Source organism: Chaetura pelagica, unplaced genomic scaffold, assembly GCF_000747805.2.
Source record: "Chaetura pelagica isolate M959 unplaced genomic scaffold, ChaPel_1.0 scaffold117, whole genome shotgun sequence".
NCBI lineage: Eukaryota > Metazoa > Chordata > Aves > Apodiformes > Apodidae > Chaetura > Chaetura pelagica.
In genome coordinates, this window is record NW_009954185.1 from 8210175 (window position 1) to 8235858 (window position 25684).

General features: G+C 38.7%; 1 protein-coding gene across 1 annotated transcript in view; it reads left to right on the forward strand.

The window, feature by feature from the left end:
- SCUBE1 (signal peptide, CUB domain, EGF-like 1) overlaps nt 1–25684 on the forward strand; it is a gene marked incomplete at its 5' end in the record, with an annotated part of 211088 nt that overhangs the window by 44482 nt on the left and 140922 nt on the right. The window contains one exon of the mRNA XM_010002978.1: nt 14928–15062. Coding sequence (XP_010001280.1) covers nt 14928–15062 — 135 coding nt within the window. The remainder of the gene's footprint in view (nt 1–14927; nt 15063–25684) is intronic.

The following is a 25684-nucleotide window of genomic DNA, read 5'->3' on the forward strand; positions in this document are numbered from 1 at the left end:
GAGTGTACAGGAAAAATATGTAGCAACAAAAGCTGACTGACGTTGGTTCTTTCTTGAGAAAACCGTATAAAACCTTCTCCGCGTTCTGCTCTTCTGTCATTTTTTCCTGGAGGCAGACTTGTGTGTACATTGTGTTGGTTTGGTTTGGCGGGTTTCTTGGTAGCGGGGGAAGGGCCCCAGGGGCGGCTCCGGGAAGAAGCTGAGAAGCTTCACCTGCTCCAAACCCAGCCAAGGAGCCATTAGAGGGACAATGGATGCGCCTCTACCATTAACATATGAAAGAGCTGAGGAAAGAGCTGAGCTGAGCAAGCAGTTAAGAAAGGTGACCTGGAGAGGCAGAGCGGGGCTGCTGGGCGGTGCTGGTGGCTGGTGAGGAAGAAGGGGAAGAAGGTGCCCAAGCAGAAGTTTCCCTGCAGCCCATGGCGAGATGGCAGCTGTGCCTCTGCACTCATGAAGGAACGTGGTGGGACATTCCCTGAAGGTGCCAGGAGGGGGGAACTTGGCCAGTGGACTTGGATCTTGTGCAGCTGGGGGGAAGGAGGGAGAGAAACCGGGAACAAAGGGATTTGGGCCCAGGAAGAAGGGAGGGGTGGGGTAACATCTGCAAGCCCTGCTCTGGGTGTGTCTGTGTCCTGGGGGTGTGTGATTGGTGTGAAATTAATTATTATTTTTTCCCCAAGTTGAGTCTGTTTTGTCCAGGACCTTAATCAGTGAAGATCCCTCCTTGTCCTTTGTCTTGACCGATGAGCTTCTAGTTGGGCCTTGTCCTCCCCATCCCAGAGTGTGTGTGTTGAGGGGCTTGGGGGGGGTGTTGGAGTTCAGTGAGGCGCCGTATGGCTGGTTCTTTGTTGTCCTGTTAGGCCCAAACCAGGACATACATATAATGAGGCAATTCTCCTAAATAATGTGCACAGCTCGTTGTTTGTCAGATCAAATCTGGATAGGAAAGATATTTCAGAGTATAGAATGGAATTGTATGTTGTGCAATTTTCTTTTGCTTATCTATTAGGATATAAATGTGAATAGCTATGGAGTGCTACTCATCTGTTGGTTTTGTGTGGTGCTTGGTTTTTTGTTTGGTTTTGGTGGGGTTTTTCCTCCTTTATTCTAAGATCTGAGGTTAGCATTTAAACCCAAGTTTCAGTCTTACAGTGCTTCGTTAAAATCTGTTGGCTCATTTTAAAAGAGGAGAGATTTTAATTCTGGCATGTAGGCTTAATTCCTAACTGGGTAGTAGTAATCTACAGTCTGACTCAGATGAGAAAAACAACGCTAGTATGTACACTTGTGTACGTGTATCACATCGTATTGTTCATCCTCTTTCAGTGAATGTTCCAGTGCTCTATGGTTGTCTTCCAAAACAAACCCAAACTAGTCAGAACACAAAATCTACCTATTCCTGTCCTTCTATTTGTCTTAATATATATACTGGGACTGGGAGTTAAGGCCTGATCTGCCTATCACCATGAAGCAGGAGAAGAGTTGCAAGTGTATGAGAAATAATTTCTAAAGCTCCCAGATGTAAAATGTCAAGAAGTGGTACATAAGTCATTTAAGATTGCATAACCATTGGTATGATTAAAGAAACTAATGTCTTCCTTTTAATTTAGCTTTATTTTTCTTCTTTTCCAGACAGCTGTGCACAAAGTGTTGCTTACTTGAACTCCAAATGAATGCTTCTATTAGTGATGTTCATTTTACTCTGTTGCCCAACAGTTCAAATAGATTTTATTATTTTTTTTTAATGTGAATATTTTTAATATAGAACTAAACAGCTTTTGGAAAGTTGTTTTTAGTTTCATAAAAACAAATAGTTTAAAGAAAAGCTGAAAAGTGGTCCATTTTCTTGGCTGTCTTCCAGTTTTCCTTGCCCTCCTTTTGTAATTCCAGGAGACTTACTAGGTGAGCTGACAGTTCAGTATTGTCCTCCTCTAGCACATCAGCAGGACCTCGTATGATACGAGTCATAAACTCTCTTCCAATTTTTCATGGTTTATAATCTTAAACTCCTTGGCAGATAGAAAAGGGTTGAATAAACCCAACAGCCTTCATTTCTTAACTCCTCATTTTTATTAAAACACCTGTAATTATCTGATTTTTTTTTTAGAGAAAGTTATTAAAATATGAAATCTTTGTTTCCAGTGATTCCAGTGAGAGTTTTACTTTAGCACAACTTTAGGACTTGTCGTTTGGTTTGTGTTTCAAGAGAAGGAGGCCAGACTCCCAAATGAGAGCTCGGTGGTTAGAGTAATAGGGATCTGTTCTAAATGTGAGGGACCTAAGCACAAGATGGGACCCTATACAATATGTATTTACATACAGGATGAGAAGTGTTGAAATGCAGGTTTTAACAATAGATGTATCTGTATATTTTAAATCTCTATGCATTCTATATTTCTGAAAAAGATGACTGACACTGATTGGGCCCTTGGAGCTTAGTAAGAACCTCTGGATTAGGGGACCTCTGCAGATGGGGCCCCAAAAGTGTTAACTACTGAACCTCTTCCAGAGAATTTGCACTGGGTGCATACACAAAAATCTACACTGCAAATTGCACAACTAACTGAATTTTAGTGACTAATGCATTCTTTCAGGATGAAGAACTCAAAGTTCCTTGTTTTTCAGACAAAACCCCTAAATGCCAAAGAAAGTTACTTTCTGATATGTTTCTTCAGCAAACTAATTTTTACTGTATTATTGTTTTCAGATCTTTTATGGGTCTTGCTTGGTCTGTACATCAGATGAATGGTAACAGCTGTGATTCATCACAGCAATTTAGAGTATCGAGTCCTTGTGATACAGTGGCCTGCATCGGATTCTATAACATATACTGCTGTTCTGAAATGCCTTCTGCTAGCTGATGACTAGGTGCTGAGCAAATATGAATAGCTAGAATAATAACTAACTGTTCTAGAAACAGTTCTGTATTAGATATTTACATACAGCTTCTGTATGTGTGTGTTAACTTTGGTTACTTAGTTGTCTGCATCGTGTGGTAGACTTCACGGTGCAAGTGGTAGGAGACAGTGGCAGAAATGAGTGACATCTCTCTTTTGAGAGAGGATTTTTGTAATATGTTAATTCTGACGATCTTCCTCTTCTAAACCTCAGATTTAGTTTTATGGCATCTGGGAGCTGTAGAAATTTCCACACTCTGAGCCATCACAGCCTCCTCCCTTCCTGGTAGGTTCCATGATGAGAATCAGTATCATGGTTCTTGCATAGCAGTTTGATAAACGTTTAACAACCAAGAAGTCAAGCTCTTCATGTCTATAAAACTTATGAAGCCCTCAAATTAAGAATTACTTACTTTAAATGTCTTTCAGTGGAGTGTAAATATCTGCATGCAACCCATCTATCTGTATTCGCCTTGGAGCCACCAGAGAGGTATTTTGTGTACATGACTCCCCTCATTCTAATGTAGGTATTTACTGCAGCTCGGATGAACTGGTCCCTGTTTTTTCATGGGTGCAGTCACATGGACTTTGGTTAATCAACATCTTTGAAAATAGAGTTGTTGCTATCAGAAGTTTGAAGCCCAAAACTGGGGACTAATTTTGAAAATAACATCCATGTTCACTCTGGAAATTCAGTAAATGCATGCATTGGGATTGCTGGAAAGGTTTCCAATATCTAGCCCTCTCTGAAGCTAGGATCTGAACAGTGCTTTTCTTATCCTGTTTTTTCTATTTCTGTATCTGAAAGTTTCCCCTTTCAAAAGTACTCTAATGTTTAGTCAGCCCACACTAATCTTTTGAGTTCAAATGAGGTATAACTTTCTTTACATGTTAATTTGCTGTATGTTTGCTTTCTTAAGCCAGTGTGATCTGAAAAGTACCAAAACAAGTGAGAGTATAAATCAGTGCAGGCCCAAGGTTTTTTGTTAGGTATGGGTAGATAATCAAAAGTGTGGAATAAATCTTGGTTGCTGTCAACTATGAAGTTACATTCTCAGACTATCATAATAAATTAAGAAACTGGGAGCAATGTGACAGCAGCATCAATCTCAGTCTCTTGTTTCTGCAAGTTGTCTTGTTGTCTGAGTTTGTTTTTTTTCAAATAGTTACTCCCTGGAGGAGGTAATCAGTCACAGTTAAGATTTCTCTATGTGAAACCCTCAGGAAAGTAAAGGATAGTCAGTTTAGAGTGTGAAGTTGATATGAATAAGTCACATCAGTTAAATCCCACATGAATGTTCTTATTTGGTCTGATATGGCTGTAAGTGGTTGTGTCTTATAGTTCAGCAAAGTCAGATTTTTATTCTGCATTATTTATTCTGCATCCTTACTGCTTTATCTTGTTTGTATTAGTTTTGTGTCTTTTTAAATTCGTCCTAACTTTCTCGTAATAGCAAATTTCTACGCCATTGTTGCCTATATTGGCATATACCTGAAGAGAAAAACCGTATAATATATTAAAGTTAACCGAAGATTTTTGGAGCCACATTATGTTATGCTCTTACTCAAAGCAAGGAAGAGCCTGACAGTGCAGAATTTCAGCCTATAGTGGGTGCGTTTACTAGTCAGATTATCTTCTGAAAAATAGTTCTTGCCATTCAGTATCATGCATATATACATTGGTATTTTTATACTCAACTTCATTTATTATTTCTGTTCTTTATTTTGAAGGCAAAACTAAGATATGGCTTCTGAAATTAGTCAGACACACAGTAAACATTTCTAATATGACAATGAGGATTATGTAATGGATCCCACTAGTGATGTATAGTGACAAACTTGGAGCTTATGAATGAGGGAGCCAGACTTTTGTCATGTGAGATATGAATCACTTTGGGCTTGGCTACATAAGATGCTAAGCACCCTGGTCCCAGTGCATCAAAACTGCCCGCACACACAGTGTCAGTCATAGTATCTGCTGCCTGTGCAAGTACAGCATGAGACTGTCTATATGCCACCAGGTGTTACTCAGTACGTACAAAAACCTCTGAAACATCTTAGGGAAATCTAAATTACTTCATTTTACACACTTTAAAAATAACTGAAGGAGCTCCTCCCAACTATAAGCTCAGTATTGATTAGGGTCTGAAGGGACTTGTTGTTAGTCAGTCTGTTAATGTCTGCACATTGAAAGAATGTAAAAACTCATTTTTGTGCTCTGAAATTACATTAATATCATGGGTTTGGCCTGAGTTTTGCTTTGAGTGTTCAAATCTGAAATCACAACTTGAAGAACTCTAGGAGCCTGAGCTCCAAATAAAGAGGTTCCAACAAGTGTACACTTTGTATAGTCTCACGCAGGCTACATATCTGAGAGAAACTTCAGAGACCTCAAGTTGCAGAATTTGTGTGTGGATGGTCAGTCCATTTGCCTTCTAAATACTTTTCCCACTGACTTAAGATTCTGTACAACCAACATCCGATATCTTAGAGTAAAAGGTAAGAAGAATTATAGTGGAATAAGTTGCCCATAGAAAGCTCTGCATGATTCCTGTCATTTACAGATTAACCTGTGCATGAAGACACAAGCTTTTCTCTCTTGTATCTGTATTTAAACTATCTGATGCAACTGCCAAGTGAGTAGATGCATTAACTCCATATATTGGACACTGGTAACAGAAGACCCTGACTCAAGGATTTTGGGGAAAAAAAATGCACATTGTTCTATAGCTGTTACGGAAATCCGTTTGTGTTCCTGCATGTTGGTAAAAAGAATGTATAGCTCCTGTGAATTTCATGGGGAAGGTGGGGATGAGGCAGCTGTTTTTATTTATTTTCTCTTCTCTTTATTGCTTGTTTTGGCTTTACATTGCCATGCCGGTTCCTTTACATGGTTATGAGATTCCTGAAGTCAGGGTTTTTTTGACCATTCGTGCTTTTCATTGACAATTCCCAGCACTCTTACTAGTCAAGGCAATGCTGTTCTCTTGAGGTGCATAGCACTAGCACAATTTACATGTACTAATGGCCAGCAGCTGCTTAGCAGGTGTCTTAACTGTTTTCTAGGGCTTTTTTTTTAAAACAGTTAATCAAAAGAAACCCACCAACCAATCCAGCTCATACTGTGCAAACACAGCACAGCTAGGTTGGGTGGTAAGCTAGTATTGCTGTTCCATATAAAAAAGGAATTATTACTGTAAGATCTTTAATATCTTTCAGGTATTTCTGTCAAGAGAATTCAGAGAAAATATTTATTCTAAATGCTGCTTTTTGTGTTACTCATGTTTAGAAGAGTGGAAATGCTGAACTGGTTTCCCCAGTGGCATAGATACCCATTTACCCAAACATTTTGTGCCAAGTGAAGCATTCATTCACTGAATATGTACCTACTGAAACTATCCAGAAACCGAGGCTGCATTTACAAACCAATTTTCACTTTCAGAAAAATTTATTTTTATATGACATACAGGAGCAATTTCAGCACTTCCAGACATTTTCAGTATTTTCCCTTTCCCCAGAAGCTTAGTTATGTGCCTGACTAAGCCAGTGTTTCTCAACTCCTGATGTAGTTCTCTTTTCAGTGTGTTTAAGGTTGTGCTTCAGGCTCTCCCATTTATTCCACTTTTCATGGACTTAAGTATTATTAAAACAGAGAGTGAGAATGACCTCATAGCCTACTGGATGCTGCAATGCTTGGTTTAAAGTTCCTCATCTGAATCTAGAGAGTTCCCTAATTGTGTTACTGATAGATAATAAAGAAAATAATGAATCTAGCCATTTCCTTGGCTTTTATTACCAGAAGTCAGGAACAAAATTTCATATTATACAGAACTAGAAAATGTTACCATCTTGCAATATTGTTTCATTTTTAACGTTAAGTTATATTGATTATTTTTTTACTCACAGCAAAATTGTTTTTATTTTTGTAAGGAAAAAAACAACAACAAACAAAAAACCAAAACTAAAAACCTCAAATAAAATTAAATAAAGTAAAATAAAAACAAAACAAACAAAAAAAACCACCGAAAAAACAAACCCAAGAACCAACCAACCAACCAAAACCTATAAAGCACCTATGAGTTAACCCAAACCAGATTTTTCTGATCCTGGCAGGGTCTCTCAGTAGGATGTTAAAAAAGCTGGTATAAGCAGTAGTTTTCTTGGAAGAAGTATATAGAGTACTGTTTCAGTGGAGCCTACAGCAGTTAGTGATGCTCCAGAGAAAGCCCAGGGGTAAGACAAAGTAAGGGACATTATGATAATAGACTGGGTAACTTACTCGTCCCAAATTATTCCTTCAGTTGATCAGGACTGCTGCTTGTTTGCGTTTGTAATTAACTTCCTCCTTCTAATTTATGGACTATTATTAATCCAGCATTGCAACTTGGAAGAGTGCAACTAGACATCAGTGGGAACTGCAAGCTTATTGCTAATGGGCCTTAGGCTGTCCACACCTCACGTGAAGAGCCTCGTGCCAAGCTGGAGGCTTGACATTCCCTCTACAGTGATGGTGTAGATTAAACAAAGCAGGATCATATTCATACAAAATTGTTTTTAAGCCACATATCAGAAGAATGGGAAACTTGTTAGAAATTATTGATTGGGAACTTTGTTGTGTTTAGGCACTTTTGACAGGAGGCCACTATGTGTACGTGTCTGTCTAAAAAATAGACATGACTACCAAGTGAGAGGATAGAAGCTACAACTAAGATGTCTCATTGTATGTTTATTTCCTAAATACTAAAAGCTGAGAAAAGGGTTTTTGTGTCTTAAAAGGACAGACAGTGGTGCCCAGTTCTTTAAGACAGCAACAAACAAGTGACATCAAGAGACTGCAGAATTTGTACCATGTATGTGGGGCTATTTACTTCAGCAAACAGGCAGGCATCATATGCAGCAGAGTTAAGCTTGTACGTTAAGTAAATATTTCCTGTGTATAAGTGAATATTCCTGTGCTGTACATACTGAAGAAGTCTGCTGCAGCCACCTTACACTGTGTTTGTGTAGTGTGCTATTTAAGGAATTCCACTGTGTATCACAAAATAGCTACAGAAGAAATACTAAGCATTCCTTTTCATGTTGCACACATCTGAAACTATGCGGACAAATAAGAAACCTCATCAGTGGGTGTTGAGATGATAGGTAATTGTAGCCCGTTAAGAGAATGGATTCTCTGGGATAGATCTTGGGCATCATTTTAGGTGTTGCATCCTTGAACATATGAGTTCTTCTAGGGATCAATTAATTGATAATTTTAGAATTATTTTATTATTCTTTACTGAAGAGCATCCTTATGATTAGTACTTCATGCTTTTCTTGTGTAAAATATGCTTCACATTTCAGGGAAAAGTAGTTTTTCACACTTTTTGTTTATTTTTAATGTCTACTCCATTTAAACCGTTGTAGGGTTTTTTTTGCAAGTGGATCTTTTCTTAGCAAAGGCTGTAGTGAAGATTTCTGCAACTGTGATAATGAATGAAGTACTGGATTCAAGGGTGTGGTATTCTTTTACCTTCACCACATTTTTCAGTTTCTGAAAGAAGAAAACAAAAAGCAGAATTTTAGTCTTATGTGCAAATAGTAGAAAATTTTGGGCCCTGCTTCTTCATTTTTGGTGAAGTCTGATTTCAGATCTCCTGAAGGTGTGAATGCTTTGCATGTGAGTAGTGACATCTCTTTCTTCTAATACTTACCTTTGTAAGCTCTTATGAAATGGGTCTAAGAAAGATTATTTGTAGTTATTTCTATTATCTAGTTATTTCTATTAGCAGTGATTCCTGTTTCACCTTCCCTACCTTGCTGGCATGTCACTACTTGTGTGACCATTCCAGCAGGAACACCTGCCTACAACCTCTAATCTGATACCACTTGCTTCACTCCTACATGCCAGATTTACTCTTTGGGCTTCCACAGTTATCTTGAAATCAGATCTTCCAAGACACCCACTGCAATAGAGCATCATGGTACTTGGAGGGAATGGAACAGAGAAGTGAGAAGATATGTGCCAAATGTTGCTGTCATGAGGTTAACTTAATAGAAACAAGAACTTTTTGTTTTAAATGCGATATAGTGAAGTCATTCTGTTTGTCTCTTTAATTATAGTATTTATGTATTGCTGTGCTTCTGGGCTCAAAATAGAGGAGGTATATGGTACAAGAGAATCTGTAAGATCAAGAAAGATGCATAAAAGGCAAGTAGGAAATGAATATTTACTGTTTCTCACAATAATGGGATTAGGTGGCATTCAGTACAGACTAAGAAGCGTTATGTTTTAAGGAAACAAAAGGATGTCTTGTATATGTAACTCATAAGTAGATTGCAGAAGTGATTGCCCCATCATCTTGGGTTCAGAATACATTAGATAAATTCATACAGGAAAGATCCAGCAGTGACAATGGACTTGCAAGTGATTTAGGAAGGTTAATGGGTATGTGATTGCTGAAAGCTGAAAGAGCATGCCAGCAGTGGTTCTATTCCACCTCTACAGTCTAATGAGTATCTACGGAGCAGTGTCAAGGACAGGATGCTGGGCTAGATGGTTTCTTTTGGGATGAGAATAATTATGACTATAGTAAATCCAGGACTGTGTTGTTATTAAATGAGATGTTCAGCCAGCTTTCTGTCTAGAAATATTAAAATAAATAAATAAATAAATAAAAATTAAAAAATTAAAATTCCAGAATCAGGCACTCATATTTTCTGAGTTTGCCATTGCTAATAATTAATCTTAAAACACAAGATATCCTCAGTGGCATTTTCTTGTTAACATTTGAGGAAAGTCTGCAGTACTTCTGCCACTAGTTCATCTCTCTATAACGATGTTCTGCACTAGTAATATAGACAACCTAGAGAAATCTTCCAAAGGTTTCAAAGGGTAGCTTAGGGAAAAACTAGCAGGATCAGTTCCCTGGATCATGAGTCAAAGTCTTGTTTTTAGAAGTCTCTGAAGAATCTTGGTTGTGAACTATACTGTGGCTTCCAGATGCTTTGGAGACTTTGAAGATGAGACTCAGATTTCTGAGGGGCTTAAGTGCTTATGAAAATGCTGACCAGAAAGAAAATGTCAGAAGAAAGGAAGAGAAGATCATAAGAGGAAGTGAACAGTGGACATACTGTTCCTGATATTGACTCTGGGTAGTATTTCCACTTTTATATCTTCCTGCTTACGGTTTGGGTTTCAGATAGCCTTTGCAGACATTTCTCCTTCAATGGGATCCACCCAGGACACTGGAACAGAAGAGCTTCTTTAGGCCAGATATTGTGGGAAGCTCTGAGCCAGATCAGGGTGAAATACCAGTGGAGCTAGTTTTAAAAGTTCATCAGATAAATTAAATGAGAAGGCATTTGTTTATTTAATAAATAAAACACCCATCTTTATCAACTGTAATGTTTCCTACCCTTTGATACTGTTCCACAGTACTGCTCTCTAGAGGATTTCATCTTACCAAGATACAGAATACAAATTTGATCATGTGAAGTTGGTGGGCCAAAAAGCTAGAGGTCTTATGCAAATTCAGATATGCATTAATGCTTCTGATATATAGATATATTTATATATGTTTTATGTATATATGCATCCATTATCTCTCCTTTTTTGAAAAACACTTCTTCTTTCCCAGCCTCTCCCTGAGCTGGCTCTTCCCTTACTCCTTGTTCTTGATAATGACTGTCCAGTTTGAAGTCCAGGCCCTTATCTCCCTGGAAACATAGGTCTGTCACTCTGTTCTACACTCTGTATAAGCAATTCTGGCTCTTGTGCTGATTGGCATCTTAGCTATTAATTTGTGCTGGTAGGGAGTAGTTAAGGGCTCTGAAAACTGTTATTGCTAGATGTTTCCATGAGGGATTGTCTTTTGTAGATGTCCACAGGACAGTTCTTTGTGATGAGTGTTGTGGAGAATGGCTTAAAGGACATATATTCACTTTCTCCTAGATTTTCCTCCTCTTTTTGAGGATGAGGGTTGGAGCAGCCATGTGGGATGACCATCTGAGTTCAACTCAGGTGACAACATTCTTCCATTTTTTTGTGAGTTTGGATTGTGTAGGTATGCTGAAACCTTGCTCCAGCTTCCAACCTGGGGTCATCAGTAGGATTTTGAGGCTTAGCTCTCACATAAGAAGTGGATAATGTACCCTAGAAATCAACACATTGTCAGGTAGTAAGGCCAAGTTGGATGAAAGAACTTGTGCCAGATAAGGAGCCTAGGAAATTGATTTGAGTTTCTATACACTGGTTTAAAGGAAGGGAAACCTGCACTTGCTGCCTTGGTGCTGCCATCTTCAGGGAGACAACCCTGGTTCTGGGTAAGATGATCAGTGGTAGCTGATTTGGAGCAAAAAGTTGCCTAAGAAGATATGTCTGTTCACTAAAAAAAAAAACAAAACAACACAAATGAAACAAGTCACAAAAAACCCAACAGTTCTTGTAAAAAGTAGACTAATAAAGAAAGTGAGCTTTGTATTTGTGCTCAATAAATTTAAAACTTTTTCAATGGGTGTACTTGAGGCCTAGAGGAGGTGTTTGAATGAAGGGATTTTACATCATAAGTGACTTTTCCCCATATCTAAAGTTAGGCGATGCAGGCGTCCAGCAGGTGTAAGCTGTCAGAGTAGCAACAACAAAAGCTCCTGAGGATGCACCCTCACTTTTTCAAAACAGTCAACAGTCCAGTTTGACATACAGAGCCTCCAAAACTGGAGCTTGAAGAGCTTTATTGAAAACCTGGCTACTTATTTTGGTGTTTATGTGGAACTTAATCTCTAGAAAATCTGGTCTAAAATGCAGTCTCACATATGCTGCATTAATGATGTTAACATGTTCAGCTGGGTGACTTGAGCGGCATTGAATGAGGGTTGGACAAACAAATGAAAGAGAGAAAAAGCCTCTTTGGCAGCTATTTCACTTGTGAGCTTTGAAAAAATTCAGATACATGAAGGAATTATTCTGAGAGGTCTTCCAAAGCTTGAGCTCCTTGGATTCGATGGAGTTCTCTATGCTGACTTAGAAGACTTTTACCCTGTTTTCTAAACTAGGCTAGTAATAGGCTAATCATAAAGTGACTTTACAGAATCACAGAATTACCTTGGTTGGAAAAGACCTTCAAGATGATGGAGTCCAACCATTAACCTAACAGTGATAAATCCTTAACTAAACCATATCCTTAAGTACTATGTCTATGCAACTCTCTAATACCTCCTGAAATGGTGACTCCACCACTGCCCTAGGCAGCCTCTTGCAATGCCTGATCACCCTTTCCAGAAACCTCTGGGACCGTTCCCTCTGCTGTGCTGTACTTCCAGCAGACATTTGGGAAGTTGAAGTTCCTCACAGGAACAAGGGCAGGTGACTGCTCAAGATTTCTCCCAAGCTTAGAGCTTAGAGAACTTCTAATGCACCTCTCTGTCCTGGTTGGGTGCTCTATAATAGATTCCCACCATGACCCTTGTTGGCCTTCCCCTTAATTCTGATCCAAAGACCCTCAATCCTGTCATCACTGTATTTAATTTCAGAACATGCTTAGCAGTCCCTAACATACTAGGGCCGACCCACCACCTCTCCTTCCTTGTCTGTCCCTTCTGAACAGCTTGTAGCCACTGACTGTAGCACTCCAGTTGTGAGAGCCATCCAACCACGTTTCTGTGATTGCCACTATATCATCATTTTCCTGGTGTATCATGGCTTTTATCTCCCCCTGTTTGTTGCCCATGCTGCAGCAAACTTTACTTGGTAAACTTTCTTTCCAGTAAATAATGAAGTAAATATTTTCTGGTCAGCCACGTCCAATAGATTGCTTGGTATAGTGCATAATAAGCAGTACTGCCTTTTAAGACTGCAGTAGTACAAAGTGCTCCAAAAAGCCTGACCCTAGTAGGATTGAGGTCAGAGAAGAGAAAATGTTAATCCTACACCACCAGGCCAAGTTTTTTTACTGGAAAGCATGTAGTATGGAGTTGTAGTAGTCCTAGATCCCAGCTGTTCCCTTTTCGTCAACTCCTCTTAATAAATGCAAAATTTTGAGGCATTCTAATTGAAAACAATTAGAATAAATTTCTCATAGTACTACTTAAAGAGTTTAAATTGAGGTAACTCCTATGTCATATGGATTTGGGGCTTGGTGGTAAGTTGAGCTGTCTCTTTACAGAAGTGGTAAATCACCAGCATTTGCTCTCAAGAGAAGAAAAACGTTTATAAATAATTGCATTTGTTTCAGATTATTCATCAGATCTGGAAGGCAATGGTTCAAGTTGCTATGTGGCACCATATACAGAATGCTGGAAAGGCCGTGTACTTTGTAGCAACATTTTGTAGCCTGCAAAGGCTATCTGAAACCAAAACTGTAAGCAGGAAGATAAAAGTCTCAGCAACACCTGAGACTTTTTCCTTCAGTAAGTGTTAAGCTAATCTTCCAAAGGGGAGGATCTAGATTCCAGCAGACTGTTTTGAAGGAACAAGTTTGAGTTGGCACTGGTAGGATAGCAAGACCTATTGAGTCACATGGTCTCACAAAGTTGTCTTACTTTTTTTTCCTTCTTACACTGCAGTAGGCAAGAAAAATCGTAACTTTTCCTTTTCATATGCCCTCCCAAACCACTCTGATTAGAGTATTAAAAGCTTCAAATCTGGAAAAGACTAAGAACTGAGGGCATTGAGGATTTTTATACAGAAATTTGAGACAATAGTGCTTAACATTTCCTGGTAAATAAAAAAAGGACTATCTGCAGACTTTAGTGGTAGTTCTGGACAGGAGGAGACTGCTTGGTGTACCTGCATGCTGCTGTAATTATCCTACAGCTTTTTTCCTCTGTGAGAAGAGGTACAGTTTCTGTCCCATGAAATGCAGGCAGCACAAATGGCAATATCAGGCATTGCTGATGAAGCTGCCAGAACTAGCCGGTGTTCTGGCTTTACTTACTGGCTGAGTTTTCCCAGCGTTTCGGAGCTTCCTGCCCTTGCCTACAAGAGTATTGGCAAAAGCAGCTTAGTTTTACCTTAGTGTATTGTGGCAAGTCTTGGAGTAATTAATTTCTGCAGAAGCTGTGCCAGCTCTTCTGAGGTTTTGAATGTTGTGGATAGTTTAGTTTTGTAGTGTTTTTTCCCTCTCCTAAAATAAAATGAAAGCAATGCACACACCAACTCATTTGCTGACATGTTGGCACATACTGTGAAAGAACTAACTGGCTGCAGAGTTTCCATTAAAAAGGAAAACATGGACTTTTCAGGTGGCAAGTTGCTTTTATCCAAAGAAAAAACAAGATGGATGTGATACACCTTTTCTGAGCAAAACGGGAGAGCTGTAAGGTTGAATATGGGTCAGATATCCTTTAGTGGCAGTGGTTTCCCAATGCTGAAACATGTATCTCTGTTGAAGACAATGGCATAAATACATTTTTGCCAGGAAGAGGTGATGGAGGGTAGGCATGGACCCAGTAGCTAATGCTGTCTTTGTGGTTTTATATATTTGCCTATTAAAATGACAATACAGACATGGAACATTTAGATTTAAGAAGCCTTCTTTTCATTATACAACATTAAACAAGCTGACAAAGTAGGGGGTTATGACTCCCGTAATTGAAACATGCTGTTCTGTTCAAGACCAGAACTCTATAAAGACTCTTTTTACCCAGTAATGCCCTTTGTGTTTGCCTGCTACCCCTGCTAGAAATTACTGTAGGCCTGAAGTATGTCTTTCCAAGTGGAGTGGGAATGACAGAGTGCAACACTGCACTTGGCAGATGGGGTCACAGCCTTTTTAGGACGTTAGCATTCATTGTGCATTGGAAATCAATTTGAAGTTCAGAGTGCATGGAGATTTAGCTGGACTCCTCTCCCCACTGTTTTTTCATGTTAACTTTAAACCTAGGATGCAAGAAAATGAAGTAAATGGATTAATTTGGATTAACTCTGATAGGATTTGGGTAGCTTTCATTAGCTTAATGTACAGTGTGCTTTTTTGTGGGTTTCTCGCTCTTCTAAATGTGTATTCTGAATCTGTACATTATCTTACATTTGTTTTTCCTTCTCTCTTCTAGATGTTGATGAGTGCCAGGATAACAATGGAGGGTGCCAGCAGATTTGTGTAAATACTATGGGCAGCTATGAATGTCAGTGCAAAGAGGGCTTTTTTCTGAGTGATAACCAGCATACCTGCATTCATCGCTCCATTGGTAAGTTTTCAGTATGTAAATTTTGCTCTTTAGATTAACTCTGTTCAATCAGAAATGCAGAGACTGGGAGCATTTTATTAATCCCCAGAGCTCCTAAAATAATTTCACTTTTTGGTTGGGATTGATTGATTCCTCTGCTACCCAGACTTGTAGCAGAGCCATAAGTAAGACGGGAGGAAAGGCTTTAGTTTGGCGTAGAGATTTTACTTGGTTTGAACAGAAGGCTCTTTGGGCAGGCAGAGGCAGAATTTCAGATGGCAGTTTCCTGCTTCTGAATTTCCAAGACTTAAAAATCTCTCTGTTTGTTGTATAATAGTTTGTTTTATAAATCTTTTTTGTGGAATAATAGTTCACCTGTCTTCCACCTTAGAGAGCATGGTATCTTATCTCACAATGAACAGCTTGTTGCTTCTGGAAGTTATATAGGTTATGTTTTTTTGCCAATCATGTAACTCACTGCTTCGTTGCAGACTGATGATGATACTATCTTGACACAGCATTTATCCTTGGTTCAGTACCCTGTCTAGGGTGGGTTAGGAAACTGCTTCTCTGTTGCCTATGCACTAACAGTAGAAATAAGGAATCCCTGCAAAACTCTGATCCTTGTCTGTCTCTGGTTCTGACTAGAGTAAGCAGCTCTCCCTTTTCTATACATGTCAAACATGGAAGACAAGTTTGAGTGGAAAGGAAGAAAAGAAAACAGCATAGCTGTAAATCTTGGCAATTAAGTGGACTCTCCCTGTGTTCATTCAGACTTCTGGTGACCCTGGCAGCAATGGGAATATAAGCTAGCAAACTCATTTACCAATAGGCAATACTGAATGACAAACTAGCAAGATGAGTCTGGTGATCAACAATGTAAGCACACTGTAAATTTCAACAAGCCACACAAATGGTTCTGAACTATCTTAGGTCACTACAATGAACCAGAAAATCATACTTGAACACAGAGTATGAATTTAGTCATTCTGTTGACAAGAAAGCAAAACATTGTAGTGTAGCATCTCAGAAATGTAAGTTTATTTCTGGCACTGTGTGTCTGCTTACACAGAATGGTAAATACAGGTAGTAATTTTGATTTTCAGAAATAAACATGTCCAGAATACATTCACAAGTCCACTTTTTAGTCTGATTTTTAAGTTTTAAACAATCAAGGTGTTTTGATTATGAACATACAATTAAGCTCCATCAGCTTGTGCATTTTAAAGGTTATTATCTAATAGGTTTTTAGTATTCTTTCAACATAAATTGCTTGAATTTCTGTCCAGCATAAAAGTAACCCTGACACAAGGATATCCAACAGAGCAAGGAATAGTAGCTGGAGGCTTAATGAAAACCACTTGCAGTGTGCTGTGATACAATCATTATTTCAATTTGCACATTATAAAAATTCCCAGCTGTAATAAAAGGGAATTTAGTTATCTGAGATGGAAACTAATGAAATAAATGAAATATGAGACTCCAAAGGCAAAAGTTTCTTCTAAGGAATAGATTTATTGAGGGAAAAGGGTAAGTTTTTATGGCAAAGAGGATTCCTAGTTTGCTGGAAGGACTGGGGGAGTGGATTTGAAAGTTGACTGCTGTATGCACATAATAAATATGCATGGGAACAATGTATTCATTTTAACTTGTTTACAAAGAAAGTGTTGTAGAAGACATGAATGCTTAATTTGAAGCAACATCTTCAAATTATTTTAGATCTGAAAAAGAACAAGCAACCTGCCAGATAGATTGATAATGATTTCAAAGTGGTTTATGAACTTTTTATCTTTTTAGCTTTTCACAAATGACGTGCCAGTTTACAATAACAGCAAACATCACACTGTAGTGCCATGGTCCCACACACAAATACATTGGAGGAACCTGCTGGAGGAAGGAAATGAAATTATCTGTTTCTGTTGTCAGAGATGACTGAACTGCAAATAGTAAACAAGCATGAGAAAGTAAATGTCCTTTTTTTAAAATGTGTTTACTCACTTTCATCTGCCTCACTTGTAATTGCTGCTACAGAAGCTGTTGGAAGGCAAAAATATGCATCAATATATTTAGCCAGAATTGTGCCTGGGGCTAGATTGTGTCTGAACCTCTGTTGGTAAACAAGACTGAAGTGACCAAAGGCACACCACACAGCTTGCATTGCAGTCCAAACACACTTGCCAAAGCCCTTTAGCAAGCTTGTTGACTTTGAGCAGAATAAGATCCATTAATTGCAGTGGGATTACTTTTCTGTCTCTGAAAAATGCATGTGCAGTCACACAATCTCAGTGTCCTTGACATTACCCAAAGTCTGTTCAAGGACTTAGCTGGACTAAAACAATCAAGCACAAGGTTTTTCATGCAGTTCACTCACACCTTTTCCCTCCTGTTTTCAAATGCCTTGGGGGGAAGGAGAAAGTATTGCAAAGTGCTTAGAAAGTACTTGGAGTTGGGATGGGTTTGAAGTGAAAGGAGCAGTATCAAGCCTAAGCAATGCCTTGTCTGCAGGCCCAGCTCACCTGCCTCGACCATCAGCAAAGCTGGTGCTGATCACATGCTTTGAGCTTATCAGAACATTCAAGTTATGTGCTAGTTTCAGAGTTGAAGAAAGGGTGTTGGATGTTCTCCTGGGGGTTAAGCAAAGGAGAATATATGTCCCTTTTTGCATTGACCAGCCAAGGGAAGGGTATATTCTGGTATGAGGCACCCTCCTTAAAATTGTTGGCCACTGTATGAATTTCCTCAGTTTACAGAGGTGTGCTGTGCCTATCTCAATGTTTTGGGGCTGTGTTGTACCACTGTGTTCCTATCCACAAGTGGAAGTTAAACGCCACACTGGAGTTCATGGTAAGGGCTTTTAATATTATCCTTGTGTCCCAAATGACATGTTTGCTTGCCTTCTAGAAGTGTTCTTATTATTTCCTGTGGACAAAAGGAGTTAATGATCCACAGAGAAATATGGATTTTATACCACTGGGAGGCTAGGCTGACATTTAAGTCAGGGCAAACCCTGGTTTCCCAGTGTATGCTTTATTTCACTGCCTTCATTATAGGCCTACTGATTTCTTCAGTTTAGTCTCAGCATCTTTTGGGAGGGTACTATGCCCGTACAACTTACCTTAGTTATTTTTGCATAAAACTTAATTTCCCTTTGCTGGGTCTGATTTCAGTACTAGTTTACTCACAGTAATGACAGCAACAATGGGGAGAGAGAATGGCCGGGATAATGGATTGAAAAAGATATGGTGAACTTAACAGTTACTCAGTTTAATACATCTTGATTGTAATAGTAGGTGTAACACTGTGAATTACAGCAGAGGCACCTTTGCACTCGTTTCCTCATGACTTAAAAAGATTCCAGAGTAAAGCAGCTGTTACTGTATCATCTCCAGCTCCAGAGGGAGCATGTGTTTAATAAATGTGGAGATTAGTATCGTAAACTACAGCTGTGACTGAGTCAGGTGAGTGGGTTACAGCATTTTTTTCCCTTAATGTGATGATAAGCCAAAAGCCCCAATCCGGCAAAGCCTGTGGGTACATCCTTGAAGTCCTAGTGCTATGAAAGTTGATTAAAAAATTGTGTTGGGCCTAAAAGGCATACAAATAGGCAGACTTTAGCTGTATACCTGTATCTCCACTGAAGTTCAGAATTATCAGAATGAAGGGTACAGTATGTGCCATTTTCATGGCAACTATAAAAGGGATTTCAGTCAGGAGCCCTGGCTACAAATTGCCTTGCCAACTGAAGTGCTCAGCTGAAGCAGTATAGAAAGCCAAGGCTGTCCCACCTCAGAGGGCAAGTCTACTTAAGTGCAAAGGGTGTTTTGATTACAAGCCAGATACTTCAGCAGTTCTGTGGCTAGGAAGACTTGTGTTATTTTCTATTCCAGCCCCTGAATGTCTGTCTAAAGCATAATTATATTAATGATCTTACATCAGCAAATCATTTACTACCAATGTTTTTATACAGCCTGTGCCAAGTAAACTAAAAAGGCAGGTGCAATTGGGAGTGGTAATTATAAATGGAGACAAGAAGAGGTAGAGAAGTACCAGGCTATAGAAGGCTGCAAGTTATGATGGTCTGGTCAAACAGTGGAAAAGTTTTTACATGGTTGTCACCACCACTTTCAAGCCTTTTAAAAAATCATTTGGCAAGGAAACGCTTTTTCACTTCTCCTTATCCCATTAGCCTTATGTTCTTAGCAGAATTAGAGAGTTTGACATGAAGTCAGGCTACTACAACTTAGCTAATTACTGTGCTACAGAGTCTCAAAACAGCTTGTCTCTGTCCACACTGAAAGTGAAACAGTTTAATCCCAGAGGAAAGAGAAACATGCTAAACCAAGTTATCTTGCATTTGTTGTTACAGAAGTGAGTTTAGGAAATGGCTAAGCATGCTTGTGGGGATACATAGTAGCTTTTTAAGATAGATTAAATGTTTAAACCCTTGTAAATTTTGCAGTAGTAGTGTAAGAGTCCTCTGGTCAGCTGACATCAAATACCAAGTTTCTTCTTGTCCTGATGGTTATAAAACCACCTTTGTTCAATTTTCATCTTTCCCACTTTCCATGATTAATTTTTATTCCTTACCTGTTTTCTTAGTTCATCCTATTTTCTTAGTTCAGTGCAATTTAATAACAATAGAATACTGTGTTAGGACTCCCTGGAAGGAAGCATGGTCCCCAGTCAGTGCAGGGAAGATTACAGGATGGGCTTCTGGACTTTACTCCCGTCCCTGGTATTGGTGCCTTGTGGGATGCTGGGCAAGAAGGTTATTGTGACTCAGAATTTCTGCAAAGCACTTCAGAGGACAGAATTGCTTTTTCTACAGAAAGCACCATAATCTACTCAGATTAATGTGGAAAGGTGACTTTAAATAATCGAGTGTTGCCAGCACCATTCCAGACTTTCTGAAATACGAGTTTTCTCATCTCAACTATGAAAGCTCTTTCATGATGATTGTAACTGGTTAAATTACTCTGTTACTTGACTTTTCTTTGCCATAGGTACTCCAAATACAGACATCCCATTCACTGGAGCAAAACAGTCCTATTTGTCTTTTTAAATTGGAATCCTAATGTGATTATGAAGTAGAGAAATATATATAAAGTAAATTTTAAGAAAATCAACTCATCTGCTTTTAGATAGTGTAATAAGAAAACATTTCAGACAGCACAGGTTTTATCTGGACTAACATGATCTTGGGAGATTGCAAAACTGTATGACCTAAATGTAATAGAAACTTGTCTGTTTCCCATGATACATTTTGAATAAATAGTTCAATTTATTATCTTTCACAGAATATAGGATACAGAATGTATCCGGAAAAAAAAAAAAAAAAAAAAAAAAAAAAAAAAAAAAGCTCATTAAACCATTTAAAAAACCTTTTAAAACTGTGTATAACTCATGAAAATAGCTGTAGTTCGGTTTTAGGGATTCTTATTTGCACCAGCAGCTTGTGTGAAGGGCACTTCACATTTGCTTTCTTCATTCCTCTGGAATGAAAGGAGTTTGCAATTTGTCTGGAGGGGAAATGCAACAGGTGAAAACATGTGGTGTAATTAAAAAATTATGGAATCATAAAATTGATTGTGTTGGAAGGGACCTTAAAGACCATCTAGTTTCAACCCCCTGATCTCTGTTAGGCCTTATCTCTCTCCACTCATCTATCAGTGATTTATCATGATAAGTACTAGTAAAATTACATTGGTGTAAAACTAATTTAAATAAAATCTAAGTTCAGCTGTGACAGGAAGCAGTTATAGAATCATTAAAATAATATTATGGCAAAGTTTATGACTAGATGCTAGAGTAAGTAGTCTTAAAGAATCACAGAATAGCCAAGGTTGGAAAGGACTTTGACAGATCATCTGGTCCAACCATTTGTGGGAAAAGGTAAGTAATTTAAAAGTCCCATGTGTAACTTGCATGTATAATGCTTGAACAGTAGTAAAAGTAGATAAACAGTTGAACGTGTTTGACTGAGGGATGAACTAGGACATGCAGATAATTTCTCAATGAGCCAAAATCTGAAATAGTTTACTGGTACATTTGTTGTTTACATGGGTCTATTGCTGATGCCTGTTGGTATGGAAAGGATTAAGCTAAAGGGGGAAAAAAGGTGTGTAGGAAATAATGAAGCTAGAGATGCAAAGAAGTGTCTCTTAGAAAGAACAGCTGTTTGAAACACTCTGCAGCAGCATGACAGCCCAGCCAGCTTCCCAGTGGCAGCAGGGAATTTGTAAGTCAAATCAAAAATCTCTCCACACCTGTGTGACAGAAAGTGCAGTGAACAGTTTGTAGCTCAGTAGCTTACTGACTGGCAGCGCTGACAAGATGGGAAAGCTATATGCACAAATGGGAAAACACACTGGGAAGTAGTATATTAAAAAAAAAAAAAAAAAAAAAAAAAAAAAAAAAAAGAGAGAGAAAATATGCAAAGGGAGCTTTCTCACTCAATCATTCAATAGTGTTGGAAGTGAACCAATATTCTGTTCATGCTGTCTGCTCTGGATATAACAGGATTATACTAAATAAAAGTACTGACATGTTTTTTAGAGGCCTCTAAGCATCCAGTTGACTGAAACATCAGGTGAGAAAGATCTGGGAAGAATATTAACACAGAGTGTACTGGAAAAAAGCTTGCTTTCATGCATGCACACAACAAATGGACTCTGTTTTAAGTATATCCTACCTTGTATTTGCCATGATGTGTCTTTCTCATGCCATCAGGGATACAGTGATGAATTCCAGGCCTGCTCTGAATACTGTGTAAAGATGCTCAGCAACTTTCATACCTACTGTAGTCACTATGGGTCTCTCCATGTATGTCTCATATTTTTCACTATGCAAAGAAGTCAGCCACAGGCCATGCTTCAGGCACTGTTCCTCTTTTCTACTATTCATGACAAATCTCAGAGATACGATCCAGCCAGACCACTCTAGAGGCCAATACCACAGTGTGATTCTGGCTATAAACCAGTACAAATTCAGGATATACCAAATACCTCTTCATATATACTGTTACCCTCCTGTATATAGTATGCATACTATGCATTTAATGAGTGCTATTAATTATTCTATTCCATGTAATTATGTTTGATATTGCTCTGAGCTGTTCTGAAGTAATTCAGGAATCAGTGGAAATAAGAAGGAAGATACTTGTATTTAATAGCCATATATATTTTCAAGCTTAAAAGTATTTGCATGCTCTGTTAAGCTTTATAAGTATCTGAGTCATAAATTTGTTAGTTGTGTTAGTGTTCTTGCTGTTATGTTGATTATTTGGTACTTGAGCACCAGTGGAGCCAGACTGTGAGACCTTGTACAAACTGGAAAAATTTACAGCCTAAGAAACAAGGCAAACAGAGGGCAGAGGACAGCAGAAAACACAGAGTCGCTGTGGATTCTTAAGTGGCAGAACATTGTAGTAGCACCATGATATATTTTTAAGAGGAGGCACAAAGGAAGAAGTGAGTGAGACAAGGGTGTGTCAGGTAAACAAAGTCAGAGAAGGAGGGAGAGAGAAGTGGAACAAGTGGAGAATAGAATGAAGAAGAAAAAAAGGAGAGGAAACAGTTTAGCACAAGGCAAAATCTGTACTTCTTCTCTGTCTTCTTAGTTCCCTGGCTCTCTAATGCCATTTCTTTTCAGTATCTTCTCCCTCATGGTTATCTTTCTATTTAGCTAACTCCTCTGTTATATAAATCACAGCATAGTCACGGTATAGTCACACTGCAGCAATGTCTTGGAAAACTTATGTTTTGCTCAGTGGAATGAGTCATGTGCTGAGATTGCAAAACCAACCTGCAATAACATGCAATTGATCTGGATGATGCATGGCTTGAACTCCTTTGCTTCTTCCAGGAGTTAAATACAGAAACAGAGGCACTGGGTATAGCAGGAAAACAAGTGTCATGTGTTGTTAGAGTTTCCCTCTGAACTATGTTCCCCATTGATAAGAGCATTGAGCTGTGGATCAGTTTACCTGCTTTTTGTGCATGATACATAGTATGATTGGGCACTTTCAAAAGGCTCTGCCTGATTCACTAGCACTGAGAAGCTGCAAATAGTCTTTCTTCTCTTGTTGGAACATCAAACATTCACCTTTGAGTAAAAGCAACAGGACTTTTGTCCCTCTTTGATATGGAGCACCTCCTTTAGAAGTTTTTCTCTGTGGTTATAGCTGGGTAAATCACTGCACACACAAAGTAAGCCAATAGTATCCAGTACAGTGTGCTGCAAGCATTGTGTTACATTGGTGATTTACCAGAGTTGGCAGGTTTTCTCCTTACAGTGGCTGTAAGGGCTGAGGATAATATGATAGCTGCTATCTTCAATCCATATCAAACTGCAAAGTACTAGACAGGCCAAAACTAAGAGCCTCCTTACTCAAACATTAATTTTTGACAGGAATTCACATTATTTGCTATGGCATTTCAGTATTTAGTGTAATAAGAATTGGTAATTTAAAGTGACATTTGTTTGGAATGCTACAAATGCCAAGATGGGAGAGCAGCTATGTGAATTTTTCTTATTCTGTGCATTTCTCATTCTGCCTGCATCAGAAGTGAGCTCCTAGTTATTTGCTTTTCTAATCACTAATTCACTAGAGGATATCACAGAAGTCTAGAAAAAACTACCTCAGGACTCTAAACCCCTTCTGAAATATGAGCTATTGTTCCATGTGCTGTAAGTTACAGATATGAGAGGCAGTAAAGTTAAATAATTTAGCTAGAGTTACACAGGAAGGCTGTAGAAATCCCAAAAGCTTTCGTGAAAAGCTGTGAAGGAATAATTCGACAGAGCGTGCAGTTAAATTGAGATACTATGTAGATTTCACCAAACCTGTATAGTAAAACTGAGTAACTGTTTTTAGGTGTGTTCTGATGAGGAACAGAATGCAGATATAGTGATATAGATAGTGCAGATATAGTTTTGGTCGGTTATTTAATTCCTTTATTTAATTCCTGGTGCACTTTTAACACCAGTGACATGTGTTACATGCACATATTTAGATATCGAAGTGTAGCACAGGGAGCTGGGTGAATAACAGTGCATTTTGCAAATCCTGTCTTCTCTCTCCTTTGCTCTCTACTCTTTTTGTTCTTGTTTGTTCTCTATTGGCTCACTGTTGTAAATTGAACAATATCTGAAATTCAGGATGCCTAATGACTCTCTGCACTATGCCCTAGTACTGGGAAAGCAACCAAATTGCTACTGGGAATGTGTTGCTTCTGAAAAGTGAGGTGGGATAGAACCAGCTGAACAGGTCAAGTAAAGTCAACATTATTTTTGAAAGAAGTGTATTTTTCCACTAAGCCAAATTTTGTTTTAGGAAACATCAAAACTCTTAAAACATGTAGATCTGGAGATGTTGTCCTTGGCACTATATGGTAGTGGTGTTTAGGCAGCCTTGTTTGTCTCCATAAGCAGCTGATGTGATCCACCACAGCATGAATGTCCATGAAGTCCCATCATCAAGAGAAGAGACTGGACACTTAGAATAAGAAACTGCTCAAACGTGAAGCCTAATTTGCTAGATGAAGGAGTGTATTCCAGGTAGCATTTCTAAATCACCTGTTTCTTTTCAGAGGGAAAATATTTCAGTGTTGGAGGAGTTTTCCAGAAAAGGCCAAACACAACAGAAAAATGGTCCTGGCAGCTCTACTGAAGGGCAGCATCCAAGCTGTACTTGATCTGAAACTGGCTTAACCAGCCTTTATGGGAAGCTGTATGTCTGCACGCTCTTCTGCAGTCCTGTGTTTCTGCTCTTCATCTCTCCAGACAAAATACTTTCAGAACTTCTTCTAAGCTTCCCAGGAGAAGCTGTCATTTGGCCTGAGAGCTTCCTTAATGGACATTTAATTACTCTGTTCTAATTGCAGTTAGAAAAGCACATCATTAAAAAAAAAACCTGTAATAAGCTTTTTTAAACCAGGATTCAGTGAGCAATAGCTTAATCTGTGTTTTCCTCTTGAATTCAGAATATGTTTACCTGAAGATTTATTTTGAAAAGGCTTTCTACATAGATCTCATGAGTTTTGAACATTTGGCTAAGCTACCATTTGTCTTCAGCTGGCATTAGTTGACAATACCTTGTGCTGTTCAATCTTCCGAGAAGTCACAGAAAGAGATTGTGAGCTGTCATTCCTGTGCTATCTCCTAGAGAAGCTGACTACTTATCAGCCAAATGAGCTCTAAATTAATCTGGAGGATTGCCTGTCAGGAGCACATTGCAAGGCTCCATGAAACAGCTGCATGGTAGAGCAAAATGCCAGAAAAACAATAAAATCAAGGAACATCTGTGGTAATCTCAGTAGTTAAATCTTCTAAAGGTAGAGCCTTGGTGGGATCAAGAAACCTCCTATGTGTTCTTATGAGTTCTCATTAGGTGGCTAAAGGAATTTTGCTGTTGTCCAGACCATAGCTTTCTAGACCTGTTGTAAATGATGTGTCCATCAAATTCACTTGTTGCTCATAGCTATCAAGTGCCCTAACCCAGAATGCAAATATGTCTCTGAGCGCGCAAAGTTTATTTATATCATTTGGGTAAATATTTTATGGGGTTGTTTTGTTGCTTCATTTCTCTAAAAACACCTGTAAGGGCCCAATTTTTTCTTAGTGTTTATTATGACTCACTTCAT